Source organism: Pogoniulus pusillus, chromosome 15, assembly GCF_015220805.1.
Source record: "Pogoniulus pusillus isolate bPogPus1 chromosome 15, bPogPus1.pri, whole genome shotgun sequence".
Classification (NCBI taxonomy): Eukaryota; Metazoa; Chordata; class Aves; order Piciformes; family Lybiidae; genus Pogoniulus; species Pogoniulus pusillus.
Genome location: NC_087278.1, coordinates 24244332 through 24271587, shown reverse-complemented (window position 1 = coordinate 24271587; position 27256 = coordinate 24244332). Strand labels below are relative to the sequence as shown.

The window sequence follows — 27256 nt, the reverse complement described above, 5'->3', positions numbered from 1 at the left end:
TTTCTGTATTACCTTTTACCTTGTCTATTTCTGTCTATAACTGTATATACTGTAACTATCTGCTTGTATATTGTGCTAGCTGTAAATATAAGCTTCATTCAATTTCCAGAGCTGGCTGAGTCTAGTCTGGGTGATTTCCAAAGTGTGTGGGGGCAGGAAACACCCAAACCAATGTCAGTTCTATTGTTGCTTTCAAACCAATAGTACCCTTTTCATAGAAGTGTCAGCTGTGACACACTGAAATGGTTTTTTTTACATTTTTGGAGGAAGATTCAGTTCCTAAGGTGACCTTTCAAGCACCCAGTAAGATGAACTATTTTCAGCAGACTAACGAGTCTTAAAAATTAACTGCAATTTCTTACCCCCTTTAAATTAAATCCAGACAAAATCCACAATGTGAAAAGGGGAGATTTTACCATTATCTTCTGCAACGTGCTTCTCATCTTTAGCATGATCCTCATGTTCTGTGAGCTCTCGTGAGGCGCAAACTTGTTTTAAGCCCAGGAAGAGGAGGAGGATTGAAGGGACAATCTGGGCAGCCACAGCATCCACCGCAGGTGGTCGATTCTGCAATTCCATCAGAATGCTCAGTCCTATTATACACATCTTTCTGTCATGGAGTCTGAAACAACACACATTTGTTAGATGATAAAAACGATTTTCACTCCAAGGATACGTAGAGAGCACTGACATCCTGGTGCTTGACCTGGCAGAAGACAGTGTTACAAACACTGCATGGCATGACTCTGAACAGGCTGATACTTCACTCGGTCTATTGGTGCTGCCCATGCACAAAGACATGTTTTAAGCCTATCCATACACCTGAAGCCAGACATCAACCTTCAGCGACAAAATGTATCTCATCGCCGGAAGGTGAGTGGTAGCTGTTAACTACATCTGAATGTCTGCTTTCCCTAAGTGCATTTGAAACTCACAGTGAGGCACCACATCCCAGTTGAGTGGCAAACACTGTCAAGCACTAGACTTCAAGTCTGTCCAGCACCATGTGCATGGTTAGTTATATGATGATTACAGGCTTTGTCCACCTTCATTTACTTTACAAACGTTTGTCTCCTACCCAAGTGCACACCAGTGCAGTGTATGCACATCTTGAGGGAGGACAGATGAAGTTTACTTTTAGGAGTATGCTAAACCGCCAGTACATTAATGGCAAAACAACAAACCTGCAAGCTGATAACAAACAACTCCCATGGACTAAAATCAGCAGTGTGGGATTCACTGGACAGAATAATGTTTTTTTAACATCAAATGGAGCAGTTAAAAATATTTTATAAATGATTAATACAGTGTTTCAGAAAAAAAGTTAGTATCTTGCAGAAGTCTTGCTTGTCAGGTCATCCTCAATGTGTGCTGGACCATCTCTCAGTGAAGCAGACTGTGATTAAGGAACTTAAAAGAATTCTGAAACATGATATATATGACACATATTGTACCTTTGTTTCCTCACAACAAAACTCAGCTCATAACTCGACAGACACAGAAAAGTTACATGAACACAGGTCACTTTTCATGGTATCACAACAACAACACCTGGTTTGGATTACTGTTATTTAGACTAACCAAAACCTGAGAACTCTTTAATCAACATGACTAGGGATACAAACAGAAGTGAACAAAGGAAGTCAAACTCATGGATTTTTAAGTCAAAAAAACACACAATACTTGCCCAAGAAAACAGTCTGTGTCATTCATCCACTGGTTTATGAATTGTGCAGTGATGGGCTCAGGATTGTGTGGAAATCTGATGTTCTCTAAGGTGTGCAGAAGTAGATCAGGATTGTAGTAAAGTGCAGCTATGGCAACCTGAAGACACATGGTACGAAGCTCGCTTGTTTTAACTCCTCTGGTTAACCGCTCCAGAACAGCCTCCACAAAGAGTGGAATGCACTTTTTGGGTAAATATAAAGGAGAAGAGAACAAATAAATAAATAAATCAGACATTATACCTGTTGCCAGACTATACAAAACTGTTCAGTGAAGTCCAGGTATACCCTAGGAATGCATTCCAGTTGCTTCCTATTATAAAAGCATTTTAAGCCTCTGACTGCATGCTTATAAATCCTCCCCTAAATTGCCAATGTTATCTTCAGTACAGAGGAGAATATTTGGGGCCACTTGGTGGAATTTGTTGCAGTAAAGGTTTACAAAAAGAAGTCAAAGACATTCCTATCTTTAGCAATTTAAACATGAATAGACATTCAAAATTAAATTGTCTACATCTGCAAGAAAAAGAAAGTGAGCTTTTCCTAATAAATGTTTCTTATCAAAAGTTTGGAATGAGTTTCTTCAGATAAAGACTGTGGTGGAATTCCCATGGGATGAAATAAACATCTATATGTATTCCAGATTCTATATGTGCAGATTTATGCTTTATAATAATTTGGGAAGCATTATGAATGTTTTAGTCCCTCAGCTTCAGTTCAGTGTGCAACCATATTAATTCATAGAGATGTGGAGCTCAATTAAGCCTTCCATAACATACTCATTTCAATGCAAATGCATAAAACTCACTTTAAGCCCCCTGAATTTCTTTCAAAAGTAAAAACCTCCAGGGAACATTTTTATCTTCAGACTTACATAAGGAAAGTTATATTGCCTTCAGTGAAATTAACTGAAAATTTCTTCCTGAAGTCTATGGATTGCATCATGGCAACATCAAATATGCTAAAGTCATTTAGGCTGGAATGTTATGTAAAATCTAAGACCAGAATTTAGCCCTTGACAGGAAAAAGGCTACTGTCTGAAAGTGTGCACTAAGAAACTCTGGAAAATGGAGATTTTTTTCCCCAGCATTCACAATCCAGCCATGCTAAAAGTTCTTAATTTCCAAATGGCACTGAGTAATCAAAAACAGTAAAAAGAATCAACTTCTTATCAGTTAGAGAAACAACTTCAGTAGTTGGCTACCTACAGTTAACCTCTCAGCCACAATACTTTTAGCAATGTGTGTGCATCAAAATGGAAATAGAAAGAAAGCCAAAAAACCCATAATCCAGCACATTTTACTACATCTTTATCATTCAGTCTATATCCATTTTTTCACTTTTCCAGTCATGGCTGCTCACCTCTAATCCAAAAAAAAGACAACAAACAAACAAGAAAAAAAAATATCAACCAACCAAACAAAAAATATACAAAAACCCCTCAAAACTCACAAACTCTCCTGAGCACATTATTTTTGTGGTTTTCCTCATTTCTATACTCTGTGTTTTCCTCAAATCCTCTAATTCCATGTGTTTCTCTCAGATACATCCAGGCATCACATCACTGGAAACTAATACAAGAGAGAAGCTGCTCAATATATATCACCTGGTCAATACCCCGTCCTTTGCATTGAAGAATAATTACTTCCAGAAGCTTGGCTGCATGGCACTCTGCATCTTCTCCTGCATCTCCTGTTAATACCTAACAACCAGAATAACAATTAAGTTTATCAGTATTAACCACTGACAACTGTGAAAGCAAGCCTTCCTGTACCTGCACACATCAGAAAACACCTCCATGGTATACACATATCTACTCATACTATATTTTGCAAGGAATTCAGACACATAGAAAGTCACCTCTACAGGACATGGATAAGTGGCTACAAAGGAGTTAAAAAATGTAGAAGACACTGCTCTAGTTCTACATGAATGTTAGCATTCTGTATATATCATTGCATTGCCACTCATAAAGCAAAGTTTACTTAAAAAGAATCATTATGTTTTCCACATTCTACTTCCATTTTTTAACATTAATTCTAGTAGACACTGGTAGATTAAGAATTTGGTCAAGCAAAGTCCTATCTGTAGTTCAGCTCCTGATTAAAAACACATCTGTTTGCAATCACTTTGTATATATGCACACACATGAAACTGCCTGCTGCTTCTCAGTACATGGTCAGTGTCACTCAAACCTGAGGAATTAGGTTTCTTGAAGACATTCAAGTTCTATAGCTTTCTAAAAAATAAGCAGGTAGCTACATGCCTAACACTCTTTAACACTCAGAGAAAGGCTGCAGCACAATCTCCCATTTTATTATACAGTGTAATTTATTAATCAGCATAAAATAGAAACATCATAAACATAGGAAGAACTTCAAATGAGCTTGCACCTTAGCTGACAACTAAAGAATCAAATCACAACATACATAACTCAAGGAAATCAGGCTTAATTCCTCTACTAATCAAAACAGCTATTCATGGAAGAGAGTCAGAAACTTTCTCCCCTACAGATTTGTGCATGTAATTCTTTTAAAAGCATGTCACTTAAGAAGTGTGAGGATGCTATCTGTGCTCAGAGCTGAGCCGAGAACAAATTTCATTGCATGCTGAAATGATTGACCACAACCTGGCATGTTCAGGTCACATCACTGATCTGATTGCTAAGTACTAGTGATAAGTGTAACAGTAAGAATCAGAGACCTTACCTTTTTACACATAGCATAAATGATTTCTAAATGCTTTGGGTTAGAGAGTAAAGTATCAGTGTCAATAGTCACATAATTATGCAAGAGAGGCATCATATCTGCAAAACAGGGAGAGGGAGAAAAATGACAAACTAAGCCATTCTAGTGCAAACCAGTGAGGCTGTAGTCCTATGATGGAATTCACTAGCTCAGATTCATGGATATGGTTAGAAATTCAGACTGTGAGGAAGTCTATTTTGGAGGAATTTTCCATAAAGTAGATCACAGTGGGTGCATTCTCAGAGTACAGAACAGAACACAACTGCATTTTAATTAATTCATTTATAGTTTCCATTAACTTTGTATATTTTAGCTTTATTTGGGTTCAGGATCTCCTACAATAATTGATCACACTGACAGATTTGAACATGCTTCTCCTCCTTCAATATGCTCTTGTTATACTCCCATGCTGAACAGTTTAGGGTTTGACTCAAACACATGATCATTTTAAACCACAACACTGAATAGAAGTGGCAGCAAGGCCCGTGAGGGGTCTGAAGCACAAGCCCTACGAGGAGTGGCTGAGGGAACTAAGACTGTACAGCCTGGAGAAGAGGAGGGTCAGGAAGGACCTCATTGCTGTCTACAACTACCTGAAAGGAGGTTATAGCCAGGTGGTGAGTAGTCTCTTCTCCCAGGCAACCAGTGACACAGTCTCTGAGAGGGCACAGCCTCAAGCTGTGCCAGGGCAGGTTTAGGCTGGATGTTAGGAAGAAGTTCTTCACAGAAAGAGTGACTGGCCATTGGAATGGGCTGCCCAGGGAGGTGGTGGAGTCACTGTCCCTGCAAGTGCTTACAAAGGGACTAGATGTGGCACTTGGTGCCACGGTTTAGTTGATTAGATGGTGTTGGGTGATAGGTTGAACTCAATAATCTCGAAGGTCTTTTCAAACCTGATTAATTCTGTGATTCTGAGAAGTGATCCTTACTAATGTGGGTTTTAGAGATAAACTCACAAACAGTAGAAAACATCAACAGAAATGATCATACCTGCAAAGTACTCAAAGCAATCCTGCTGGAAAACCTCATATAGAATACCTAAAAGCTGCCACATTTGAGGTGAAATCATCTGGCATGTCAAGCTGTAGGCCAAGGAAAGAATTTCTTCATAAAACTCTGGCAAGGAAAGACAACGTTAAGTACATTGCTTTGAAAAATAAAGTTAACTTGCAAACATCTTGAAATCTGAAGCCAAAGCCCAAATCAAATAGAAGACAGTAATTGGTAACTAAAGCAGTAAGCATAAAAACAATGCAAACTGCAAAAGGCTCTTTTAGATGTGCCTTATATGGCTATAGTTACAATATGCATAGCTTTTTATTCTGAAAACACACTAGAAAAATATTATTGCCAGCACAGCAAAGACATTGCTTTAAACAACTTACTAAAGAGTATTTTTATTTTCTCAGCCATTGTTTATTCCTAAAGGCCTTATCACAAAACTGAGTAGCTCTTTGGTGCAAGGTACTGATAAAGCAGTAATTTAACTGCAAACCATGTCCATAAAATACTAATGTAATTCCAGATGTTGCTCTTTAACACAGCTAGCTAGAACTACAATCAGAACTGCACCTTCTGCTTTTGAGTCTGACCTCCAAAAGAGAATAGTAAGCCTGATACTGTAAAAGAGGTTATCAGAGTGTCATGGATTGAGCTGAATCTGCTGCTGATGTTGATATTCATACCAGCTTCAAAATGACTGTGCTGGCTGGAGCAAAGCATCATGGGGCTTGAAGTTCAGATTCTAATGTAAGAGGCTCCCTGGTCCGGTTGCTGCTTTTGACTTCTGGGTTTGAGGTGTTGTCTTTGGTGTTGAGCAGGCTGCAGGTCAGGGGGTGGGGGTAGGTTGCTGGCTTCTGCTGCTACTTCTGTATTTTGCTGTCCTTTTCTGTAAATAGGCTAAGGTAATTGTGCATCTTATCATCTCCTTAAACTTTCATTATCTCAATTCAGAGGGTTTTTTGTGTTCCCTTCCCTCCCATCTGTGTGAGGAGAGGCTTGTGAGAGCAGGCTGCACTAACCCAGCACACAGAGGAAACAAATGGTAACCAAAAATTGATGCTTTTTTTTCTTTAAAGAAGCACACAAAACAAAAGGTGAAGCTCTGTTCAGGAAGACAGCATTGCCTGCAACAACTAATTTAAGAAACAACATATGTTTTCCTTAAAAATATCCCTAAAGCATACCTATAACATGTTTCTGCAAAACAAGGCCAATGATCTGTAAACAAATGCTCTCGAGCTGTTGAGTTATCTGAAATGAAAACAAAGCACTTCATTTAGAAACTTAGAATATATTTAATCAATGCATTTCTTCAGGCCTTCTTCAGGGTGTCCTTAGTGCATAACTTAAAACCTGATGGGTAAGCACAGCCCCGGTAATGCTCAAGATCCATCTCTCCCTCACCACAAGAAGAAATGCAATGTTTACCTCCCAGGACAACACAGCAGGGGAAATCTGAGACAATTTGCTCCTATTGTGTAAGAGCTGTTGGACATTCATTTTAGAGAATGACAAAACCTAGCTGCCTTAAAAGTTCCCTCTTAGCTGTGCTCTATGCCTGAGGAAAGAAACCAGTCAGAAAGGAAAGGGGTGTGCTGAGTCTGAGTATGTGTGAAATGACCAACAGGCAAAAAGGTTCATTGTTACCCACTAGCATAGCACTGAGATGATTATCCTCATGTGGCATGAGCTGCACATTTTTCTGTTGTTGTTCTGAAGTTTTTTGGTTGTTGTTTAAATCAACAAGTACTATTTTTTTATTTTACAAAATTATTTCTTTTCTTTTCTTTTTTTCCTTTTGGAAATAGCAAGAGTCTGATCTCTGTGGGCTAGTTTTCAGCAGTTTTGGGTTCTTTCAGTATTCACATAGAAAGTAGGTAAAATCTTTAATCAAAACATAATTTCTCCTCAGTGTTCAGTAACCCTCAGCATAAACCAAAACATTTAATGTTGGGTCTTAAAAGGCATAGTTTAAAGTTCCTCTCCTGACTCACGTCAGCTTTCACTATCTAGGACCATCTTCTGTTATAATACTGGAACTCAGAAAGATCAAGTTCCTAATTTAAAACTAAAACACAGACTCCTCTCCATCTCTTCACCCATTACAGTGAAATGAAAAAAAGGAGAGACATCTCAGCCAGCACCCATGGGCGATGTTAAAGCAATCATCAAGCCTAGCCCTACATAGCCGGGGGGCCAGCAGGCCCCCCGGCCTTTGATCCCCTCCACCATTCACCCAGTGTGCACACACCAAGGTAGGAGACTCACCAGTGGCGACTGGAGGAGGATCCTCTGCCCAGTTGGGCAAGCTTAGGGCTACTGCCTCTTCTGGGGCCGATTATAAAGGGGAGCGAGCAGGGAGAGCAAAGTGGTCACACCTGGGGTGGGAGGAGACTGCAACAGCACCCAGGTGCTGTGGGTTTGGGGATAAAAGCGGGAAATGTGGGATGGGAAAAGAGCAAAGCTTATATTATTCACAGAAAGAGTGATTGGCATTGGTATGGGCTGCCCAGGGAGGTGGTGGAGTCGCCGTCCCTGGAGGTGTTTAAGATGAGAGTGGATGAGGCACTTAGTGCCATGGGTTAATTAATTAGAAGGGTTAGGTGGCAGGTTGGACTCGATAACCCTAGAGGTCTTTTCCAACCTGGATAATTCTGTGATTCTGTGATTTGACAAATCCAATATGAGAAGTTCCTCAAAGCAAAAAGGCTTTTACCACTTTTTAAATGCTGCCTTAACAACCACAGTATTATAAGGTTAAGGTTCTTTCACAAAAGTACTGACGTTTTCAATGATTAGTATTGCTTTAAAACTTGTCACTTACAGCATTTCTCCTTATTTAAAAAATAATCTTCATTTATGGTTCTTCTACAGTTCCTATCCAAAATTGTATCTGTGCTCCTGTCTGGATATAAAGCAACATGGTACTCAAAGTCTCAGAGTGTTTCAAATAAAGCCTCTGTCCAAACTCTGTGAAGTAGAATGGCTGTGCTAGTTTGAAGCTAGCTAGAATGTTTTGGTGAGAAGAACCAGATTACAGGCTGTGAAAGGAAAACAATGGTGATGTCTACTTCACTCACAGGCTCACTGAGAGATACAAGAAGAAGAATCAAAACACAGATAAAAGCACAACTTCTCATGCTGGGGAGCTCCAAAATGCATCTCTTTCTAACCTCACCCTCCATTTTTTTTTCTTTCCTAATCCACTTTGCTTCCTACCCCCCTGGCCAAACCTCCATTCTTCCTTGGGACTGGGGTAAGGTTGAGAGGGGTAGGGGGAAGGTGAAGGGGCAGTCCCTCCTGGGGACTCAGGTTTCTGGGAGGGCTGTTGTGTTTCTGTATTACCTTTTACCTTGTCTATTTCTGTATATACTGTAAATATCTGCTTGTATATTGAGCTAAGCTGTAAATAATAAGCTTCATTCAATTTCCAGAGCCGCTGAGTCTAGTCTGGGTGATTTCCAAAGTGTGTGGGGGCAGGAAACACCCAAACCATCACAATGGGTCAAAAGGAAGAAAGAGATGCTTTTGCCTAATGTCTATGGAAAGCCTCCCAGAGCAGACTCAGAAAGAGAAACAAATACAGAAACTGAGAGCATAAAACTGTGCTGAGTCAAGATTTAGTTTTGCAATGTTTAACAAGGAGACTGCGTTTAGGAACTAAACTACATGACGAAGAGAACTATATGGCCACATTTTAAGTCTAATTAAAACCAGTAAACACAGACATTTCCCGTTACTACCACAGGTCATTCATTACAGACATAATCTTGCAGGCTTTCTGGGGTTATTCCAGCAAATGGAATAAATATGTGACGACAGATTTGCTGGCTTAGCTTCAGACACTTGACTCCAAAGATAGCATCCCTTAAACTCTCTTCATACTTGTGAAAGGGAAATTAATTTCTAAGGAGCTTTCAGCCTCATGTTATTTCTGTAACACTTACATCACTTCTAAAATTATTTGAAATTCTGAGATGAAGAGCACTCTGCACAATATTTTAGTCCCCACTTCACACTACAGGAAAAGCAAGCTGCTAAGGTCATAGCAAAAATACCACAGCCACAAGGGTTTTCCTAGGCTAAGACATGAGGACTCAGTTTAGACTATTATTCCTGATGCTCATCTTAGCTACTGGGTTTAACTTTAGCTTTCAAAAGGTGCAAGGGGTTCTTGTAAGGAATTAAAGATGTTTTGAAACCTAAAGGAACACAATGGTCTTACAGGAAAATAATTAGTATTTTAAATAATGTATTTTAAAATTATCAGCTTCATAAAGAGATTTCACACTTGGCAATAAAACATTCTCACTGTATGTAAGAATAAGGGAAAAGGACCTAGGAGTGCTGGTGGATAACAGGCTGACCATGAGCCAAGGATGTGCCCTTGCAGCCAAGAAGACCAATGGCATCCTGGGGTACATCAAGAAGAGTGTGGTCAGCAGGTCAAGGAAAGTTCTCCTTCCCCTCTACTTGGCCCTGGTGAGGCCTCATCTGGAATACTGCATCCAGTTCTGGACTCCCCAGTTCAAGAAGGACAGGTAACTACTGAACAAAGTTCAGTGGATAGATACTAAGATGATTAGGGGACTGGAAAATCTGCCTTACAAGGAGAGGTTGAGAGAGCTGGAGCTGTTAGCCTGGAGGAAATTGAGGGAGAAGCTCATTAATGCTTATAAATATCTAAAGGGTGAGTGCCAGTGATCCGGAGCTGGATTCTTCTCAGTGGTGTCCAGTGACAGAACAAGGGGCAATGTAACACACACGAGATTCCATGTAAACATAAGGAAAAAAAAAGAGCACTGGAAGAGGTTGCCCAGAGAGGTTGTGGATTCTCCACCTTCAGAGGCATACAAAACCTTCCTGGATATGTTCCTAGGTAACTTATTCTAAATGACTCCTGCTCTAGCATTGGGGTTGGACTAGATCTTCAGAGGTCCCTTTCAACTCCTACCACTCTGTGTGATATTAAGGAAGACAAAGCACTTTTGTGCCAGCTGAGCTTAAGCCACTGACTTTGTCTCTCTGGTCAGTCACTGAACTCTATCACACCTCAGTCAGCCCAGGTGGTACAAGAAGATCAAATCTTTCTTCCCTAAGTATGTGAAATGTAGACTTAACGTTGCACCACAACTGAGAGACCAGTTCCTAGTAATTCCATCCAAGAAACTGCTAGGTAAACAACAAATTACAAATCACCATTGTAAAAAACAAGCCTTATGCAAAATATTCCTATTTTACTATCTGCTTTATCTGCCTGTAAGAAAGTCATCTGAAAAAGTGTTTTTCAGAATAAAGGCTAAGAATTTTACCCTTGGGATAAAAATACCTCTCCAAGTCAACAGCTGAACAAATAAGAAACCACAAAAGTAAACTAGGCTTTAAATTCAAATTTGTCAGTGTGCTAGTTTGAAGCTAGCTAGAGTGTTTTGGTGAGAATTAGATTACAGGCTGTGAGAAGAAAACAATGGTGATGTCTCCTTCACTCATAGGCTTGCTGAGATGTATAAGAGTAAGAATGTAAATATAGATAAGACAGTAGCTCTCTGTCTGGGCTTTGGGTGGCATCTCTCTCCAACCTAAACTGCCACCTCTGTGATTAATCCACCTGCTTCCTAACCCCCTGGCCGACCCACCAATCTTCCTTGGGCACAAGGCAAGATCTGGGTAAGGGAGAGGGGTGGGAGAAAGGTGGAAGGGTGGTTGAGAGCCCCTCCTGGGGACTCAGGTTTCTGGGAGGGCTGTTGTGTTTCTGTATTACCTTTTACCTTGTATATTTCTGTCCATAAGTGCATGTACTGTAAATATCTGCTTGTATATTGTGCTAAGCTGTAAATATAAGCTTCATTCAATTTCCAGAGCACCTGAGTCTAGTCTGGGCGATTTTACAAAGTCGGGGGAGGGGCAGGTAACACCCAAACCATCACAGTCAGAGATCATTTAGTACTAATTCACCATCCTGCTGTAGTAATTGCACACTGATGTCAACCCAAGTGATGTGACACAGACTGAAGTGCTTGTTGTCGTGTCTGAGAGGTGTGATGCAGCAGCAGGAGAAAAGATGTATAAAATCTCACCTCCTTGTGATCTTCCACAACTGTCAGGATGGTGTCAATTGTGTGCAAGATGCCCATGGCCATAACTGTTTTGTCCTCTACTTCCTCATATTCCTCACTATGAAGTACTTTACCAAATATTTCAGCCTACAAGAAAAACAAAAAAAATGGACAACTTGACATTCTAAAGCAAACTCTCACTTCTGATTTGTCATGCAAAACCAAGGCAGCTAACACAACAGCAGCAATGTCTTATCTGTAAGAGCTGTCAGCATTGAAAACCACGCTCCTTTCTTCTGAGAGGGAAACACAGACCACTAAAAAAAATTTTTTTTTGCTAAGTCTCACTGTGTTAAGTAATTTAAAACAGTTAAGAGTTTGGCTCATTAAAACCAGTGACAAAATTCAGTATCTTTGAAAAAACTTTTAAGTTTTAAAGATGTTTGATACAAAAAAAAAGTGACTGTCTTCATAAAGATTACTTTAAACAGTGTGCAAAGTTCATTAAATGCTTAGCAAACTAGGCATGTGTTTTTGACTGGATTGTTGTTTTACTATTGTCTCTTACCAGGTGTTGAGTCATGTCAACGGCGATAGTAGCCACTTCCTGGCTGTACTCACAGATCATCTTCTGGATTACATTAGTAAGATCATCATTTTCTGTCTCTCTAACAATGTGCAAGAGCTCTTGCATAACTGGCCTTACATAAGGCTTCACATACTCCTTGGCTAAAAAAGCAATTGAAACCAGGTGAAATCAACTATATTAACTCTTGTTGAACCAGGTGAAATCAACTACATCAACTTTCTATATTTGTTGATACAGAAACATACAGCATTTTGAAGGCACTAGATGAAGTGATTACTCTTGAATAAAATAATTTACAAAAAAAATTAATTCACTAATTAAAAAAAAAAAAAACAACACAGAACCTCCTCCCAGAAAAACCCAAACCTATCCAAAGCATTACCACAGTCCATAACTAGCAGATAAAGAAAGTAAATAAACTGTACATTTATTACATTCATTACTGAAATGCCACCTACAAGAGAAAGCCACTATTTGGGGAATACATGCCCTCACGCCTAGGTAGCATTTCTTCTTCAAAGATACACACTATTTCACTTTACTGAAGAAAAGTAAAGACAGGTGGTATTTACTTTATTAAAAGAAACGTTCTGGTGCAGAAAATTGCCATAAAAACCTGAAATCAGAATTCTGGGGCGCATACAACAATTAACGAGCAAATGAAGCTGAAGATGAAGCAGCAATGTGCCCCAGTAGCCAAGAGAGCCAATGGCATCCTGGGCTGGATCAGGAACAGTGTGGCCAGCAGGACGAGGGAGATTATTCTTCCCCTGTACTCAACACTGGTCAGGTCACACCTTGAGTACTGTGTCCAGTTCTGGGCCCCTCAATTCAAGAGAGATACTGAGGTGCTGGAACGTATCCAGAGAAGGGTGACGAAGCTGGTGAGAGGACTGGAACACAAACCCTATGAGGAGAGGCTGGGGGTGTTTAGCCTGGAGAAGAGGAAGCTCAGGGGGGACCTCATTGCTGTCTACAACTACCTAAAGGGAGGTTGTAGCCAGGTGGGGGTTGGTCAACCCCCAGCAATAGAACAAGGGGGGACAGTCTCAAGTTGTGCTGGGGGAAGTATAGGCAGGATGTTAGGAGGACATTCTTGACAGACAGAGTGATCTGCCATTGGAATGGGCTGCCCAGGGAGGTGGTGGAGTCACCATCCCTGGAGGTGTTAGAGAAAAGCCTGGATGAGGCACTTAGTGCCATGGTCTAGATGACTGGATAGGGCTGGGTGCTAGGTTGGCCTGGATGATGTTGGAGGTCTCTTCCAACCTGGACAATTCAACGATTCTACAATTCTATGATTCTAAGCTGTCTGAACATGATGAAATGTGCTGAAATCTGTCTTTAAATGGTAGAAATATTTAGATAAATCTGCACCAACCTCCTCATCTTAAAAAATACCCCCTAAAAATAATTGTAACTGAAGAATCAGTGTAGCATACCTTGCTCTTGGTTGCTTATTAATGTCTGAAGAGCTATGGCTGCTTCTACTTTGACAGGCATTTCTTTATCATCTATCAAGCTCTTCTTTGCCAACTCTACTGCATTCTTCAAGTTCAGCTCGTTGTGAAATTTCAAAGCACTGAATGAATGAAGTACCCAACAGGACTGCATGATGAAAAGAAAAGCAAGTCAGTGACTGCTGCATTTTTCAACCAACTCACTGCTAATGGTAACTCTCTCTCTCTTTTTCTGTTTACATGTGTTGTTTCTAAATTCTATTTATGGTACATTCATACAGTTATGTAAAATAGTTTCTGCACTGTAGTTATTTTCCTTTCCCAAATTCCAATAAACTCAGCATGCACATAATTGGCATTCATCATTTTGGTCCTTCTGTGGAAAAAAATATCAGAACAGAAATTAAAGAAAATGAACTATTTGTTTTTCACTAATATGGACATTCAGGGATTTTCTTCAAGCTACATTCACACTGATATTATTTCCTCTATGGAAACTCCTCCTAACCTTCACAACCATCCAATCTCTCCAATTAGTGAGATACGCTAACAAAATTATGGTCACAAAAGGGCCACAGCCACTGCTCAAATTCTCCTATTTGATCAAAGAAGCAAACAATATGGCAGAGACTTTTTATCTATCCACTTAACTGAAAATGCTGAAAAATAACTGCACAAGGTCATTATTTGAATTTTTACTATGTGTTTGTATATTCCTCCTTTCATTTACATTCAGAATGAATGCGAACTCCAAAGGAAAGAATGAATGGGCTGTGCAGGGAGGTGGTGGAGTCGCCATCCTTGGAAGTGTTCAAGAAAAGAATGGATGAGGCACTTAGTGCCCATGGTCTAGTTGATTGGACAGGGCTGGGTGCTAGGTTGGACTGGATGATCTTGGAGGACTTTTCCAACCTGGTTGATTCTATGATTCTATATCAAACACTGGAAAGGACACAAGTGATTAACTTACTCTAGCTCTGAGGTACCCCAAGTTAGACATGAACAACGGGAACACATGATTCTGTAACATCAGCTCCATTTGATCCTTGAAGACACTCTTCTGTTGGTGTAAATAAAAATTACATTTTAGAGACCATTCATTTTACATACTTCATTCTGGCCAGTAATCAATTTCAACTACTGATCACAGCAAATACAACAATCTGTCCATGTGATAAAAGTATTCTTTCACAAGAGAGATATGGATCTTGTACACTGAATCGAACAAACCTCACAGGTATTGCAAGTTCAAAGTCAGGTAAGTGAAGGAACTGTACACATAATACTCAACTCTACTCATCACACTACTGTAAACTGGAATTTTCTAAGGCAACTGATTTCAGCTGATTTTTAAATGAAAATAATTATGCTTAATAACCTACTATCTTCATTCTTACTACAAAGGAATATATACATACCTGAAAATAAATGTAAGTATGTATGAAACAGGTCTGAGTTTCACAGGACCTACTGTTACTATAAGCATCAAACCAAACTATTTTACACACTACAACATATTTATTAATGACCCAAAATAATTCCTTTGTGATAGAAAGCTCCTTAGCTGGAGAAGAATATGTGACTAAAACAAAAAAGTCATCTTTCTTTTCAACCTTGACAAATCCCAAGACACTTACAGGAAGCCAGAACCCATCAGCATGTAGACTTGGAACTTTCCTAGCACCTAGATACTAGAAAATATGTACACTGAGGGCCATTGGAATGGGCTGCCCAGGGAAGTGGTGGAGGCACCGTCCCTGGAGGTGTTCAAGAAAAGATTGCATGAGGCCCTTGGTGCCATGGTCTAGTTGACTGGATAGGGCTGGGTCATAGGTTGGGCTGGATGACCTTGGAGGTCTCTTCCAACCTGGTTGATTCTATGATCTAAAAGAATCATTCAGGGTGAAAAGGGGCATTTAATATAAAATGTATCTTAGGTAATCACACCTCACCAATAGATACAACACTTTTTTGCACACTGATTCCCCAACCCTCAGAGAGGTAGATAAAGAACTGAGTAGAGAAAAAAAACACAGAGAAGGGAAAATATTTTTCCCTTGTGTACACAGGTTGGATCTGATGAGTTAAATTGGAGCTGTTGAGAAGAGCCAGTTGGCAAAGGCAGGGTCATTGTGGCTATGAACTCCTTACAATCTCTATCTCAAGTCACAGCCAGAAAGCACTTTAAAATTGTGTCTTTTATGCAAAAACAGATAATGGAATTTTTCACCTGTCAAATCCCAAACACAAGAAATTATGGGTTAAGAGGCCTCTGCAGTGTTTGGTGACTTCCACTCTTTTATAAAGTATGTTATAACATCACATTTCTTGACTGAAAATTTCATATAGAATCAGTATGCTACAAAAAATCTTTTCTTTTTCTCCTCAGGACAGACTGGGAGGGACTTTTTAGGCTATCAGGTAGTAACAGGACTAGGGGGAATGGAGCAAAGCTGGAGGTGGGTAGGTTCAGATTGGACATGAGGAGGAAGTTCTTCACCATGACAGTGGTGAGACCCTGGAATGGGTTGCCCAAAGAGGTGGTTGAGAGAAGCTAAATGTTGGTAAGACATGGCTTGCAATTTGAAGACACATCCTGCAGAGACAGAACCCACATAAAATAGAACCACAGAATTGTTTCAGTTGGATAAGACCTTTAAGATCTCAAGTTCAACCATTATCTAACTCTAGTACTACTTTTAAGAGGAAGCCTCCAGAACTAGGCTTCCATTCTCACACTAAAAGTGGTAACTTTTTGGTAGTTACTTTTGACATGGAGAGAAGTCATAATTTGGACTCCACTGTCTACAAAGGTATAAAGGAAATCATGATGGATATTACATTAGAAAGCACAAATGTGCATTCAAACTACAAAAGAACACACTAAATTCTGAAGATGCTATCTATAAAGAAATGGAGGAAGGACTGAAACTCTGTGCTCTGTCCAGTTATTATGGATCCAAGCTAGAGGAGGGTAAATTTAAATTAGACATTGTAAAGAAATTCTTCTCCATAAGGGTGGTAAGACCCAGGGAGGTGATGCAAGCTCCATCCCTGGATGTTTTTAAGGCCAGGCTGGATGTGGTAACTCAATCTAGTGAAAGGTGTCCCTGCCCATGGCTGGAACTAGGTGATCCTTGGGATCCTCTCCAACCCTGACAATTCTGTAATTCTGTGATTTTCAAAACTCCCAACTGGCTGATGAAATAAAGACTCAAAGTCACACACTGCACAGCAAGAAAGCTGGAAAGTTAGACAAAGCATTCCCATAAAATGTTAAGTACCTTTCTGGAACTAGAGCAGCCTACAACAGGTGTAGGTTGTTGGGAGTTCGCTAAAAAAAATCAGGAGAGGACCAAGAGACTGTTTCATAGCAAACAACTTTGCAGAAACAGAAGAAAAATCTGTGTATAAAATGGGAATATAAACCAGGAAAGAATCTTAAGACTCTTAAGAGTTTCAGATTCTTATTGCACGGTGCAATCTCTCTACAGCCTTTATAAATGTGGCTAAGGGCTAAGGCATACATCATAAGCTAAGACTTTCTTCTTGAAAATGGCAGTTGGTAATAAGAATTACAAACCTCTCATTTCTTTACCCACTTACCCTCAGTAAAATATCTGCTAGGGAGCCTATAACATGCAAAGCTCCATCTTTTTTCCTTGGATCAACATTTGGCTCTGTCAGAATCTGGTAACAGTATGTCATCATTTTTGGTAATACCTAGGCAAGACAGAAAACACACAAATTATTTTAGTAATACTCTTTAAGTTAAAAAAAAATCATATGACATCTTAAGTTAGAAACTCTATCTTGGCAAAAGCAACCGTGAGGTACTAAGTGTAGCATCTTTCCACAGTTCAAATTTAGAAGGTTCCCTTGTCAACTTTTCAGCCAAATTTGTAAAAATTCATCACCTTGACATTTCGTATTAGTAATAGTAAATAAAATGGGGAAAAATAGTAAATAGCAATTAAATGAAAAAAAAAAAAAGTGATGAAAAGGAAGAGGTTCACTAAGTACCTTACCAATTTTTTTCTCCTTTACCTTATCTTTTAGCTTGTATCACATGTATATAAATACATGTGTCTACATGTATGTATGTGTGGTGGAAGGTCCAAATTATGCATAGAACACATATCCATCACATGCCCTAAACACCTGCCCAAATACCCATTTTGCCCTCCGCCCCCTTTCCCACTTCTTCTTCCTGGGTGGAAGAAGCAGGAAAGCAGACAGAAGCTTTGATGCCTCTCAGTCTATCACAGACTCCACATCTGGCTTTGTATTTCAGCTTGCTTTCTCTTGTGATAAACACAGGTCACGATCCTAGACCTGTGCATCCTCCTTTTTTGGAGAAATAGTTCAGGATTGGTTCTAGGGGTGGTTTTACCTGTTGCTATTGCTCAAAGAGGCTCGCCAAAATGCCTCAAACCTTAGCAAACTGCTTGTTTGCTGCTGCTGCTTTTGTTTTGTTCGCTACCTGTTTGCCTTACGTGCCTCTGTGTGCCACCACACTTTGCATCGCGTGTAAGCAGGGATGTGCTAGTTTGAAGCTAGCTAGAATGTTTTGGTGACAAGAATTAGATTCCAGGCTGTGGAAGGAAAACAATGGTGATGTCTACTTCCCTCATAGGCTTGCTGAGATGTATAAAAATAAAACAGTATAGATACAGGAGTCTCCACTTCTGCTGGGGAACTGGCTAAGCTGCATCTCTAACCTCACCCCTCTCTGCTGTTTCTTTGACTAACCCACTTTGCTTTCTAACCCCCTGGCTGAACCTCCATTCTTCCTTGGGACTGGGGTATGGTTGAGAGGGGTATGGGGAAGGTGAAGGGGCGATTGGGAGCCCCTCCTAAGGACTCAGGCTTCTGGGAGGCCTATTGTGTTTCTGTATTACCATTTACCTTGTATGTTTCTGTATAGAACTGTATATACTGTAAATATCTGCTTGCATATTCTGCTAAATTGTAAAAAATAAGCTTCATCCAAAATTTCCAGAGCCGGCTGAGTCTAGTCTGGGTGATTTCCAAAGTGTGTGGGGGAGGGTAACACCCAAACCATTACAAGGGACTTGCCTACAACTGGCAGCCCTGACCCTGCCTGATCGAACCTGAATATAGGTAATGACCCAGCAACGAGTTCCGACATTGAGACTTGCCTGCCCGCCGTGCCAGTCTATACACCACTCAGTTGGACTGCTCCAGCCCACAAACCTGTACCCTGCTTTGCCCAGGTGGCTGCTGACCACCCAATGTCTTCCTGAGAGCCAGAGAAGACGCCTCTTGTGTCCATGGGCCTTCTCAGACAGCGTGCTCAATTTGGACTGAACCAGCAGCACAGCCCCACTGCATCATTACCACGTGAAGTCCACCACCTGGCTTTCACGATATCTATTTTCCTGCTAATGCTTTTGGAGTGCAAATATTGAGACTTTTGACCAGTCAGTACCTGAACTCTCTTTACTCGGCTTTGTAAAAGTTTATGCTTAACCTTTCAGTGGCAGTTTGTGCTGCAAACCTCTCTAGTTATAAACCTTCCTAAAGATTCTTCCTAAATCATTTAATTTGACTGTATAAATACATTCAGCAAAACAGTTTTACCAACCGCCTCACAGAATCTCTGTTAATTGTAACTAAGTTTGGGGAAGTTTTCTTTGTATAATTAGTAAACTATTTAATAGTTTTTTACATCAGCCTCATTACAATTCACTCCTAACTCAGATTCAAACCCCTCCTGAAGGGGATGAACATCTTCAAGAATAAGTTGGATTGAAACATCATAAACTTAATCTATTGATTTTGGCAGTAGCTTCTGAAGCTGACTTCTTGGCAAAACCAGTTGTTTCATATAATTTCCACAGCCTTTATGCACATTTTACATATTATATTTTGACAGTTTCAATACAAATGATGAAAATAAGAAAGTCTGTAGCCAAGGACTGTTTTGACATAAAGAAGAAAGAGCAGAGACTATTCCACCTGACATAAACACTTCTCTGAAAATCCATCTGGAGAAAGAACTCTGTATTTTCTGGATGTTAAAATGGTGCTCAGGAAAAAGGTTGTAGTTTTATCAAACTAACATGCTTTCCAGGGCTTAGCCAGGTACTTTTTGCACAGATCACTGTAAGCATAGAAATAGGAAAGTTGTGTCCTCATATCAAGAGCCACTATATGAAATTGGTTTCATTCCTGCTAATTTCATTGCTGTCAAGAGGATTTTAAATAGCATATGTGAAAATTAGTAAGGATTATGTTCACTTTTCCTTCAATACAGTTTATGAAGCTCAGATCAGCTGTGACAGAAGCTGTTGGTTAATTTGGGAAAATAGCAGTATATTTATTACAACTTAGCTCACCTCCAATAGGTTAATTTTCAAGGTTCAAGAGAGCCAGGTTATTTATCTATTTCATAGAATCATAGAATCAACCAGGTTTATTTATTTACACATTCACACATATGTTAATTCTCCCAAAATTGCAGGAAAAGCATTTGACTGTGTACTAACAAGCAGATTTCTCAAGACTTAGCATCCTCAGTACTAGCTAGGCCACACTGAGTATTGTGTGCAGTTCTGGGCTTCTCAATTAAAGAAAGATGTTGAGGTGCTTGAATGTGTCCAGAGAAGGGCAATAAGGCTGGTGAGGGGGCTGTAGCACAAGCCCTATGAGCAGCGGCTGAGGAAGCTAGGGTTGGTTCAGCCTGGAGAAGAGAAGGCTCAGGGGAGACCTCACTGCTGTAAACAACTACTTGAAAGGAGATTGTAGCCAGGCAGGGGTTAATCTCTTCTCCCAGGCATCCAGTGACACAACAAGAGGACACAGTCTCAAACTGTGCCAGGGTAGGTTTAGGGTGGACATTAGGAAGAAATTCTTCACGTAAAGAGTGACTGCCCATTGGAATGGGCTGCCCGGGGAGGTGGTGGAATCACCATCCCTGGAGGTGTTTAAAAGGAGGTTGGATGAGCCACTTAGTGCCATGTTTTAGTTAATAAGAAGGGTTAGGTGATAGGTTGGACTCAATGATCCTAGAGGTCTTTTCCAACCTGGTTCATTCTGTGATTCTGTGACCCTGTAGCATCTTCAAATCTAAGGGAAAACGACATTACTAAGGAAACTTCCAAGTAACTAAAACCACCTTGCTCCATACCTCTTTCCTCTTCTTCGCTGCAGTATAAAGAAGATTCTGTGCTGCTGTTGTCGTGGATGCATAATCCTCAAATACATCTAAAAAATTAAAACAAAATTGCTTTTCTGAATTATGTAATAATCACATTTTCATAAACCACTGTGTTTGGGGGATATCACAAAAGCAAGGTGAACAGGTTATTTTAAAACTACTGGCAGGGTTGTCCTCACTTCATGGTTAAAGTCAAACCAAGGCTTATGTCACATAATTTGTGAATGCATTTACTTGTGGCCCTCCCTATCTACTGACCACTCATCACTCCCTTTATGAGGAATGCATTATTTAGTCATTCATTCTGAGACCATGTATTTAAGGGATGAAAAAGCAGGTGCTTTTTTGCTTCTTTTCTCATTTAATTAAAGCAACTATAGGAAGAACAACAATACATTCCAGTACCATCTGCATGCCATATGTACATATTTTGGCTTGCTTTTATTAAAACCTCATGGGAAATGTTTTGCATGTAAAAAGTACTTGGATCTGGGGAAGTTTTTAAGTCTGCTGAAACTTGAAACTTTTTTGATTCATTCATTACAATCCAACCTCCTTTCATCATACATAAAATACCATTTACATCTTGGAAATAATAGAACTGTGCTGCCAAACATCTCCTAATCCAAACACATTAAATTTTACACAAATGGAATAAAACAAAAAGATCTTAAAAGGTAATCTTAAAATGTGGTTAAAGTTACACAGTAACATTTCCTGAGAACTCAAAGATAAACCATAATCAGGAGATACTGTCAGACTACTGGAATTCTTTTTCCAAATCCAAGTGTGCCTCACTTCAATTTAATGTACTTTCATGCTTGAGTTTTGGGGGGGGTTTATTACCTTCCATAATACAGTGTCAGCTACACATAAAAGTAGGATTCAGTACTTGCACAGAAAGAACTGAATCCATATAGTTAAAAAATCAGCTCAGTGATCAACATTACATAACTAATTTTTTGCAAAACAACTCTCCAAGGTTTTTAAATTACTCTATCAACATTTAAATTCTGTTTCCACATATGATAATCCCGAATCAACTAACTGAAGATTCCTAAATACTACCTATCCCTGGTTTACAGTTTTCCAGCTAAATTTGCTATATTTTAAAAGTATCCTTCTCTTTTTTAATGACATCACTCTTTTAATATAAGTAAATTATTCCTAATACGGTCCTATGCAATATTCCCAAGACGCTGGCCTGTGTCTTTTGAAAGAATACTTATTATCTAATTATCTTACAATTTGGTCATTAGAATTGGCAAAAAAAAAAGTTCCAGACTAACAATTTTCTATAGGGAACGAGCACGACAGACCTCTTCTGGTCAAAGTGAGAACTGCAAGAACCTGAAGACAGCTGGGACATGTGCAGTTGCAGATACTGAAACTGGTGTTAAAAGGTGAGCAAGCCATAGTCCATTTGTGGTGCACTGATAACATGTCAAGTAGAAGAAAACGTTAAGAGAATCACTTAAAGCTACCAGTCAAATAGCCAAAACTCAACTGATCTGCTGCCTTCTTTTAACCACAGATTGGTGAGATTTCAGAAACATTTTTTTTCCTACTGCTCAGGACAGTGGCCATGCTGTTACTTGGGACTAGAGTGTACTGTTACAAGGAATGCAAAAAGTAAACACAAATATTTACCAAATTTCATCCGTATATATTCATAGGGATCTTCTTGCCAGAGCTCTTCATCCTCATCTTTGTAGCACATTAAAGAGAATATCACTTCTTCTGTTATACTCTAACATTAGAGAAGTCAAATACATATAAATACACATAAAACCAAATTCCAGTACGGCTTCCCTCCATTATGCACTAATTTACTAGGCCTACTTTTTGAAGAGTGAAATTCTTTTAACCAGCGCTCTTTTATTTTGGCCAGTGGAAAACCCTACAATACACAGAGTTGCCTTTTGCAACACACTGTCATAATTATATAATCCACATCTATAATAATACAGTAGCATGCACAAAATATACTACAGTACATAGTCTGTATACAGCAATATACTACAGGGCATAGTCTGTATACAGCAATATATTACAGGACACAGTCTGTGTACAGCAGAACATTGCATTCTGCAGAGGGAAATCACCAGTGCAAGACTTAACATGAGACTGTATTTCAGCGTCTTTCCCCTTAACAGTCATGGAATTAACTATTTACAACAGGGGATCCTAAGATACCAAAAAAACTAAAAGCATGAAAATCACTTTTCACTAGTCCTTAGTTCACTTACAAAACATGTCCTTGAGTTAATTTCCTTATAGTTTGTGCTCTCTTCGCCTGCTATCTTTGAAGCACAATTATGAATCTCCAAATCTACCAACAATTCTGAACACCAGCAACTAATAAAAGCCAGGTTATTACACCTGTCTGGCACTTAAAAACAAAAATAACAAAGTCATGGCACAGAATATTTGAGTTAACAGTATCTGCAATAAAAGGTTGTTATAATGCCAAAACAAACCAACCACATTTGTACAGAAATGCTATTTTTGCCCAGACAAATTGTTGCAAGAACTATTAACAAAGCTTGGTGGGATTTTTTGGTGTTTTGGGCTTTGTTTAATCACTCTGAAGCCATATAGTATTTATGACTAGGTTTTATGCACTGACCTGTATGTGTGGTTTCATTTGCTTCCACGTTACAGAGTGAATAACCCCTTGGTTCAGGTAATTTAACGTTTGCTGAAGAACACGTGGTGCAACATAGTCTTTTTGCCTGTATTGGTCTAAAATTCTTAAGAGGACCTAAAGAAATGATAAATGGGTATTTTTAAAAGAAGGTTGAAAACACACTGTCATGCATATACAGGGAATGAACATGGACAAATTTAGTTTCACAGCAGAGGTTCTAGAGGGGAGCAATCACTGTAATACCTCTGAACAAAAAATCACACATCACTTGAAGACCTAACCCTGCAAGCATTTATGCACATGTCTACCTTTACTGCTAGCCCCTCCATGTGATCATTTATGATTGTAAAGCAAAGATATGATTCAGTATTCACAAGCTGACAGTTTATTACCCAAACCTCAAGAAAACTTGTAATATATGAGGAAAAAGGCATAGTGACAATTCCAAACCAGTTGGTTTCTAAATCTGTTAGTGGTGCCTGAGTTTATTTTTTAAGGACAGGAAAAAAAAGAAAAGAAAAAATTACTTCAGAAGAGCAGTGGCAAGAATAGAAATACTGAACTAGAAAAGAAAATTAGGTTAGTGCCTCAGAAGAGATATAAAACCTTCAGTTACCTGTTGTAACTGTCAGATAGTATCATGTAGTATGCTATCACAAACTCTTCTCACATACAGCTTCCATAATACACAGGCTTGCTCTACTAAGTAAAATCTACAGCTGCACTAATGGCAGATGAACTATTAAGTGTTAATAAGCATAAAGAACTGCTATGTACATGAATTACAACAAAAATGAAGGGCAACATACAACAAAATATTGAGTCAAGCATTTTCAGAAGGAAAACTTTGCTTCATAATCCTTCACATTATAATAAATCTTATTTTCACAGAATCATAGAATCAGTCAAAGTTGAAAGGGACCACAAAGATCATCCAGTTCCAACCCCCGCTGCCATGGGCAGGGGCACCCTACCCTAGATCAGGCTGCCCAGAGTCTCACCCAGCCTGGCCTTAAACACCTCCAGGGATGGGGCCTCAACCACCTCTCTGGGCAATCCATTCCAGCCTCTCACCACTCTCATGCTCAACAACTTCCTCCTCACGTCCAGGCTGAATCTACCCACCTCCAGTATTTTGAGTGTAACTCCTTCATTAGGAGTACTAAGTCTGATCTTAACTCTTTAATACAACATGTTCCTTGGGCAAAAATTGTACATCATACAGACTGTAGCACGATGTCAGCACTTAATAACTGATGAATAGGTAATGAAGGCTTAGTAAGGTATTCACAATAGAATTCTTAATAACTGTGCAAGGAAATGTGACAAATCAGCATTGAAGAGACAGAAATGGAAGAAATGTGCAGACTGTCCAGTCCATTTATCCTGAAAGCTAAAGTACTCCCTCTGCTGTATAGGCTAAACTCTTACCAGACAAGCTTAAGGGTATGACAACAGCCTATAGGAATCTACTTTTTTCAACCAGGAGTTAAACATTGTAAAGAGTTTAGAATAGATACTACATTGTTTCCCTTTTCATTTAATGCATATAGCCTTACCAAAACCATTTCTTTCCTCAGTTCATAATATTTGCATATTTACAAAGAATCAGTATACTGATTGACAACAGAATAGTTTATCAAATTGGATGGAGAAAACTAATTCTGTTTTGCAACAATCCTGGTATTTTGAAAGCTAGTTTAAATGTGATAAAAGCTTGGCACCCTGCATCAAAGACGATGGAAATTTGAACTGTAAAAAGGCTGTAGATTATCAGGATTATTCATCCAGCAGCGTGTTTAGCAGCCACATATTCTGGAAATACACATTACCCAAACACTTATCACCTGAACACCAACATTCCTAGGTGTCTTTAAAGGCCAAAGGGCCCAGAATCACAAACAGGAGAGCACTCTGCATTCTCCTGGCTTCTTCTATTTGAAATACTCAATCCAAAAGCCTAGGCGTCCAAGGGATTTAGTGAGCCCAAAGCGTGAGAACTACAGCCTCTAAGCACCCAGAATATAGCAGGCTGAATGAGAAACAAAAGGAACAGTGCCAAAAAATCAGAGTTTGGGACCCAGCACTCTCAGGGCTTTCAAGCACCCAATTGCTGTAGTCATTCCAAATCAGTACAATGTTGGAAGTCTGTAAGCCCGTAACAGCACTGAGACCTAAAGAACCCACTAAATCACTAAAAGGAAAAGCTGCCTGACTCTGTTTGGGTTTGTTTAATGAATGAACTTTAAGCACACTGCTGAGGCATCCATTTGTTCAGCCAAAATTATCTAATTCAGGAAGAAATGAACTGTACTTACCTGTTGTATGCCCACAGCATAGGTTTTCAAAAAAAAAGCTGAGAATTCAAAATATTCCTTAGTTACATTCCCAGGGCTTCCATACCTTAAAAAAGAAGAGTACAGAGATATTTATATTGTGAGAAGTCTGCTGTGTCAGGAAAACACAGCACTTTCTGAAAACAAAGGATGTGGTGCTTAGGGATATGGTTGAAAGTGAATCTTGTAGAGCAGGGTTATAGGTTGGACTTGGTGATCCTGAGGGTCTTTTCCAACCTGGATGTCTCTGTGATTCTATGACCATGAGTAGCCTTCTATTCCCAAAGGAATCATTTCCCACAGGCTAGTATTAAATCAACATTTCTTACAAAGCACCACACTTGCCTTTCCTTGCCTTCAGATTATAAGGTACAATGCTACAGCCAAATAAATACAGCCACCTTTTTGCCACAAGTTCTGTAACTTCTATGTTTATGGATTTTTTTTTTAATCTTCCCCTACCTTTGTATTTGAGAATTTAAGCACTTGTAACTCAATGAAGTAAAAACTAAATTAAATCAAGAAAAAGAAAATGAGTACTTTTCCTGTGTGGCTAGTTTATAGCCATCTTAGAGTCAAATCATCTAAGAGCTTAGACCAGTGGCTATGCTAGCACAAGGCAGAAGACAGCAGCAGGAATACCATTCTGAGGACCATGAGCTGTTGAACTGATGAACTGTCTCATCCAGTTGCACCTCAGACAGCGTTACAGGTCTGCAACCCAAACTTAGTTTAATCCATTTGCTAGTTTGTTACCGTTCAAAAAGACGAGCTACAATATGCAGTGCCCACTTCTTGCACTTCCACCATACCAGCTCTGGTCTATCATCTTCATCAATTTGCAAAGTCTCCTATAAATAAATAAAGTTAATTTAAATTAGTTCAGTATTTAGCACATTTTAAACATCCCATGCTGTGTAAACTAATACAAATGCATTGCACTGACTAAAGCTTTGGTTCTCTTAACAGCTACCTACCATTAAGAACCTCTCAGGTTCAAGAAAAGACTGGCTGAGGCACTTAGTGCCATGGTCTACTTGACTGGCTAGGGCTGAGTGATAGGTTGGACTGGATGATCTGGGAGGTCTCTTCCAACCTGGTTGATTCTATGATTCATTAGTAAGTATAACTGTGTATGTACACTACTTCTGCAACATACTTTAACAAATTATGCATATTTAAGAAACAGAAACTTTCACATATACTTGAATACTACAAGCACTGTGTTCCCTGGCTTAAAAATTTAGCATGATTTTAACTCCTCCAAATATATGCACCTTAACTATACACTAATGAAAAAGCTCTTAAAAGGAATGTTAGGGTTGTGGAATAAATTTCTAAAATATTTGGGAAATGCCAGTAAATGTTGAACACACATACAAGAATGTAATGACTAGTTTTCTTTTGTTCTTTAAGAGAGGTGTGAAAGGAAAAGAGGAACTGAGACAAATTAAAGATTTGTGATGAGCTTTTGGCTCCTGTTTGAGACGATCTGGTTAAATGTTTGCA

General features: G+C 39.3%; 1 protein-coding gene across 1 annotated transcript in view; it reads right to left on the bottom strand.

The window, feature by feature from the left end:
- Positions 1 to 27256, bottom strand: part of IPO8 (importin 8) — a 52141-nt gene that overhangs the window by 9130 nt on the left and 15755 nt on the right. Inside the window, exons 7-22 of the mRNA XM_064155798.1 lie at positions 26504 to 26598; positions 25730 to 25814; positions 23391 to 23525; positions 22412 to 22511; positions 20732 to 20808; positions 17185 to 17301; positions 14549 to 14638; positions 13561 to 13726; positions 12098 to 12258; positions 11551 to 11676; positions 6658 to 6724; positions 5462 to 5587; positions 4433 to 4530; positions 3331 to 3426; positions 1688 to 1908; positions 417 to 622 (exon numbers count right to left, since the gene is read on the bottom strand). Coding sequence (XP_064011868.1) covers positions 417 to 622; positions 1688 to 1908; positions 3331 to 3426; positions 4433 to 4530; positions 5462 to 5587; positions 6658 to 6724; positions 11551 to 11676; positions 12098 to 12258; positions 13561 to 13726; positions 14549 to 14638; positions 17185 to 17301; positions 20732 to 20808; positions 22412 to 22511; positions 23391 to 23525; positions 25730 to 25814; positions 26504 to 26598 — 1966 coding nt within the window. The remainder of the gene's footprint in view (positions 1 to 416; positions 623 to 1687; positions 1909 to 3330; positions 3427 to 4432; positions 4531 to 5461; positions 5588 to 6657; positions 6725 to 11550; positions 11677 to 12097; positions 12259 to 13560; positions 13727 to 14548; positions 14639 to 17184; positions 17302 to 20731; positions 20809 to 22411; positions 22512 to 23390; positions 23526 to 25729; positions 25815 to 26503; positions 26599 to 27256) is intronic.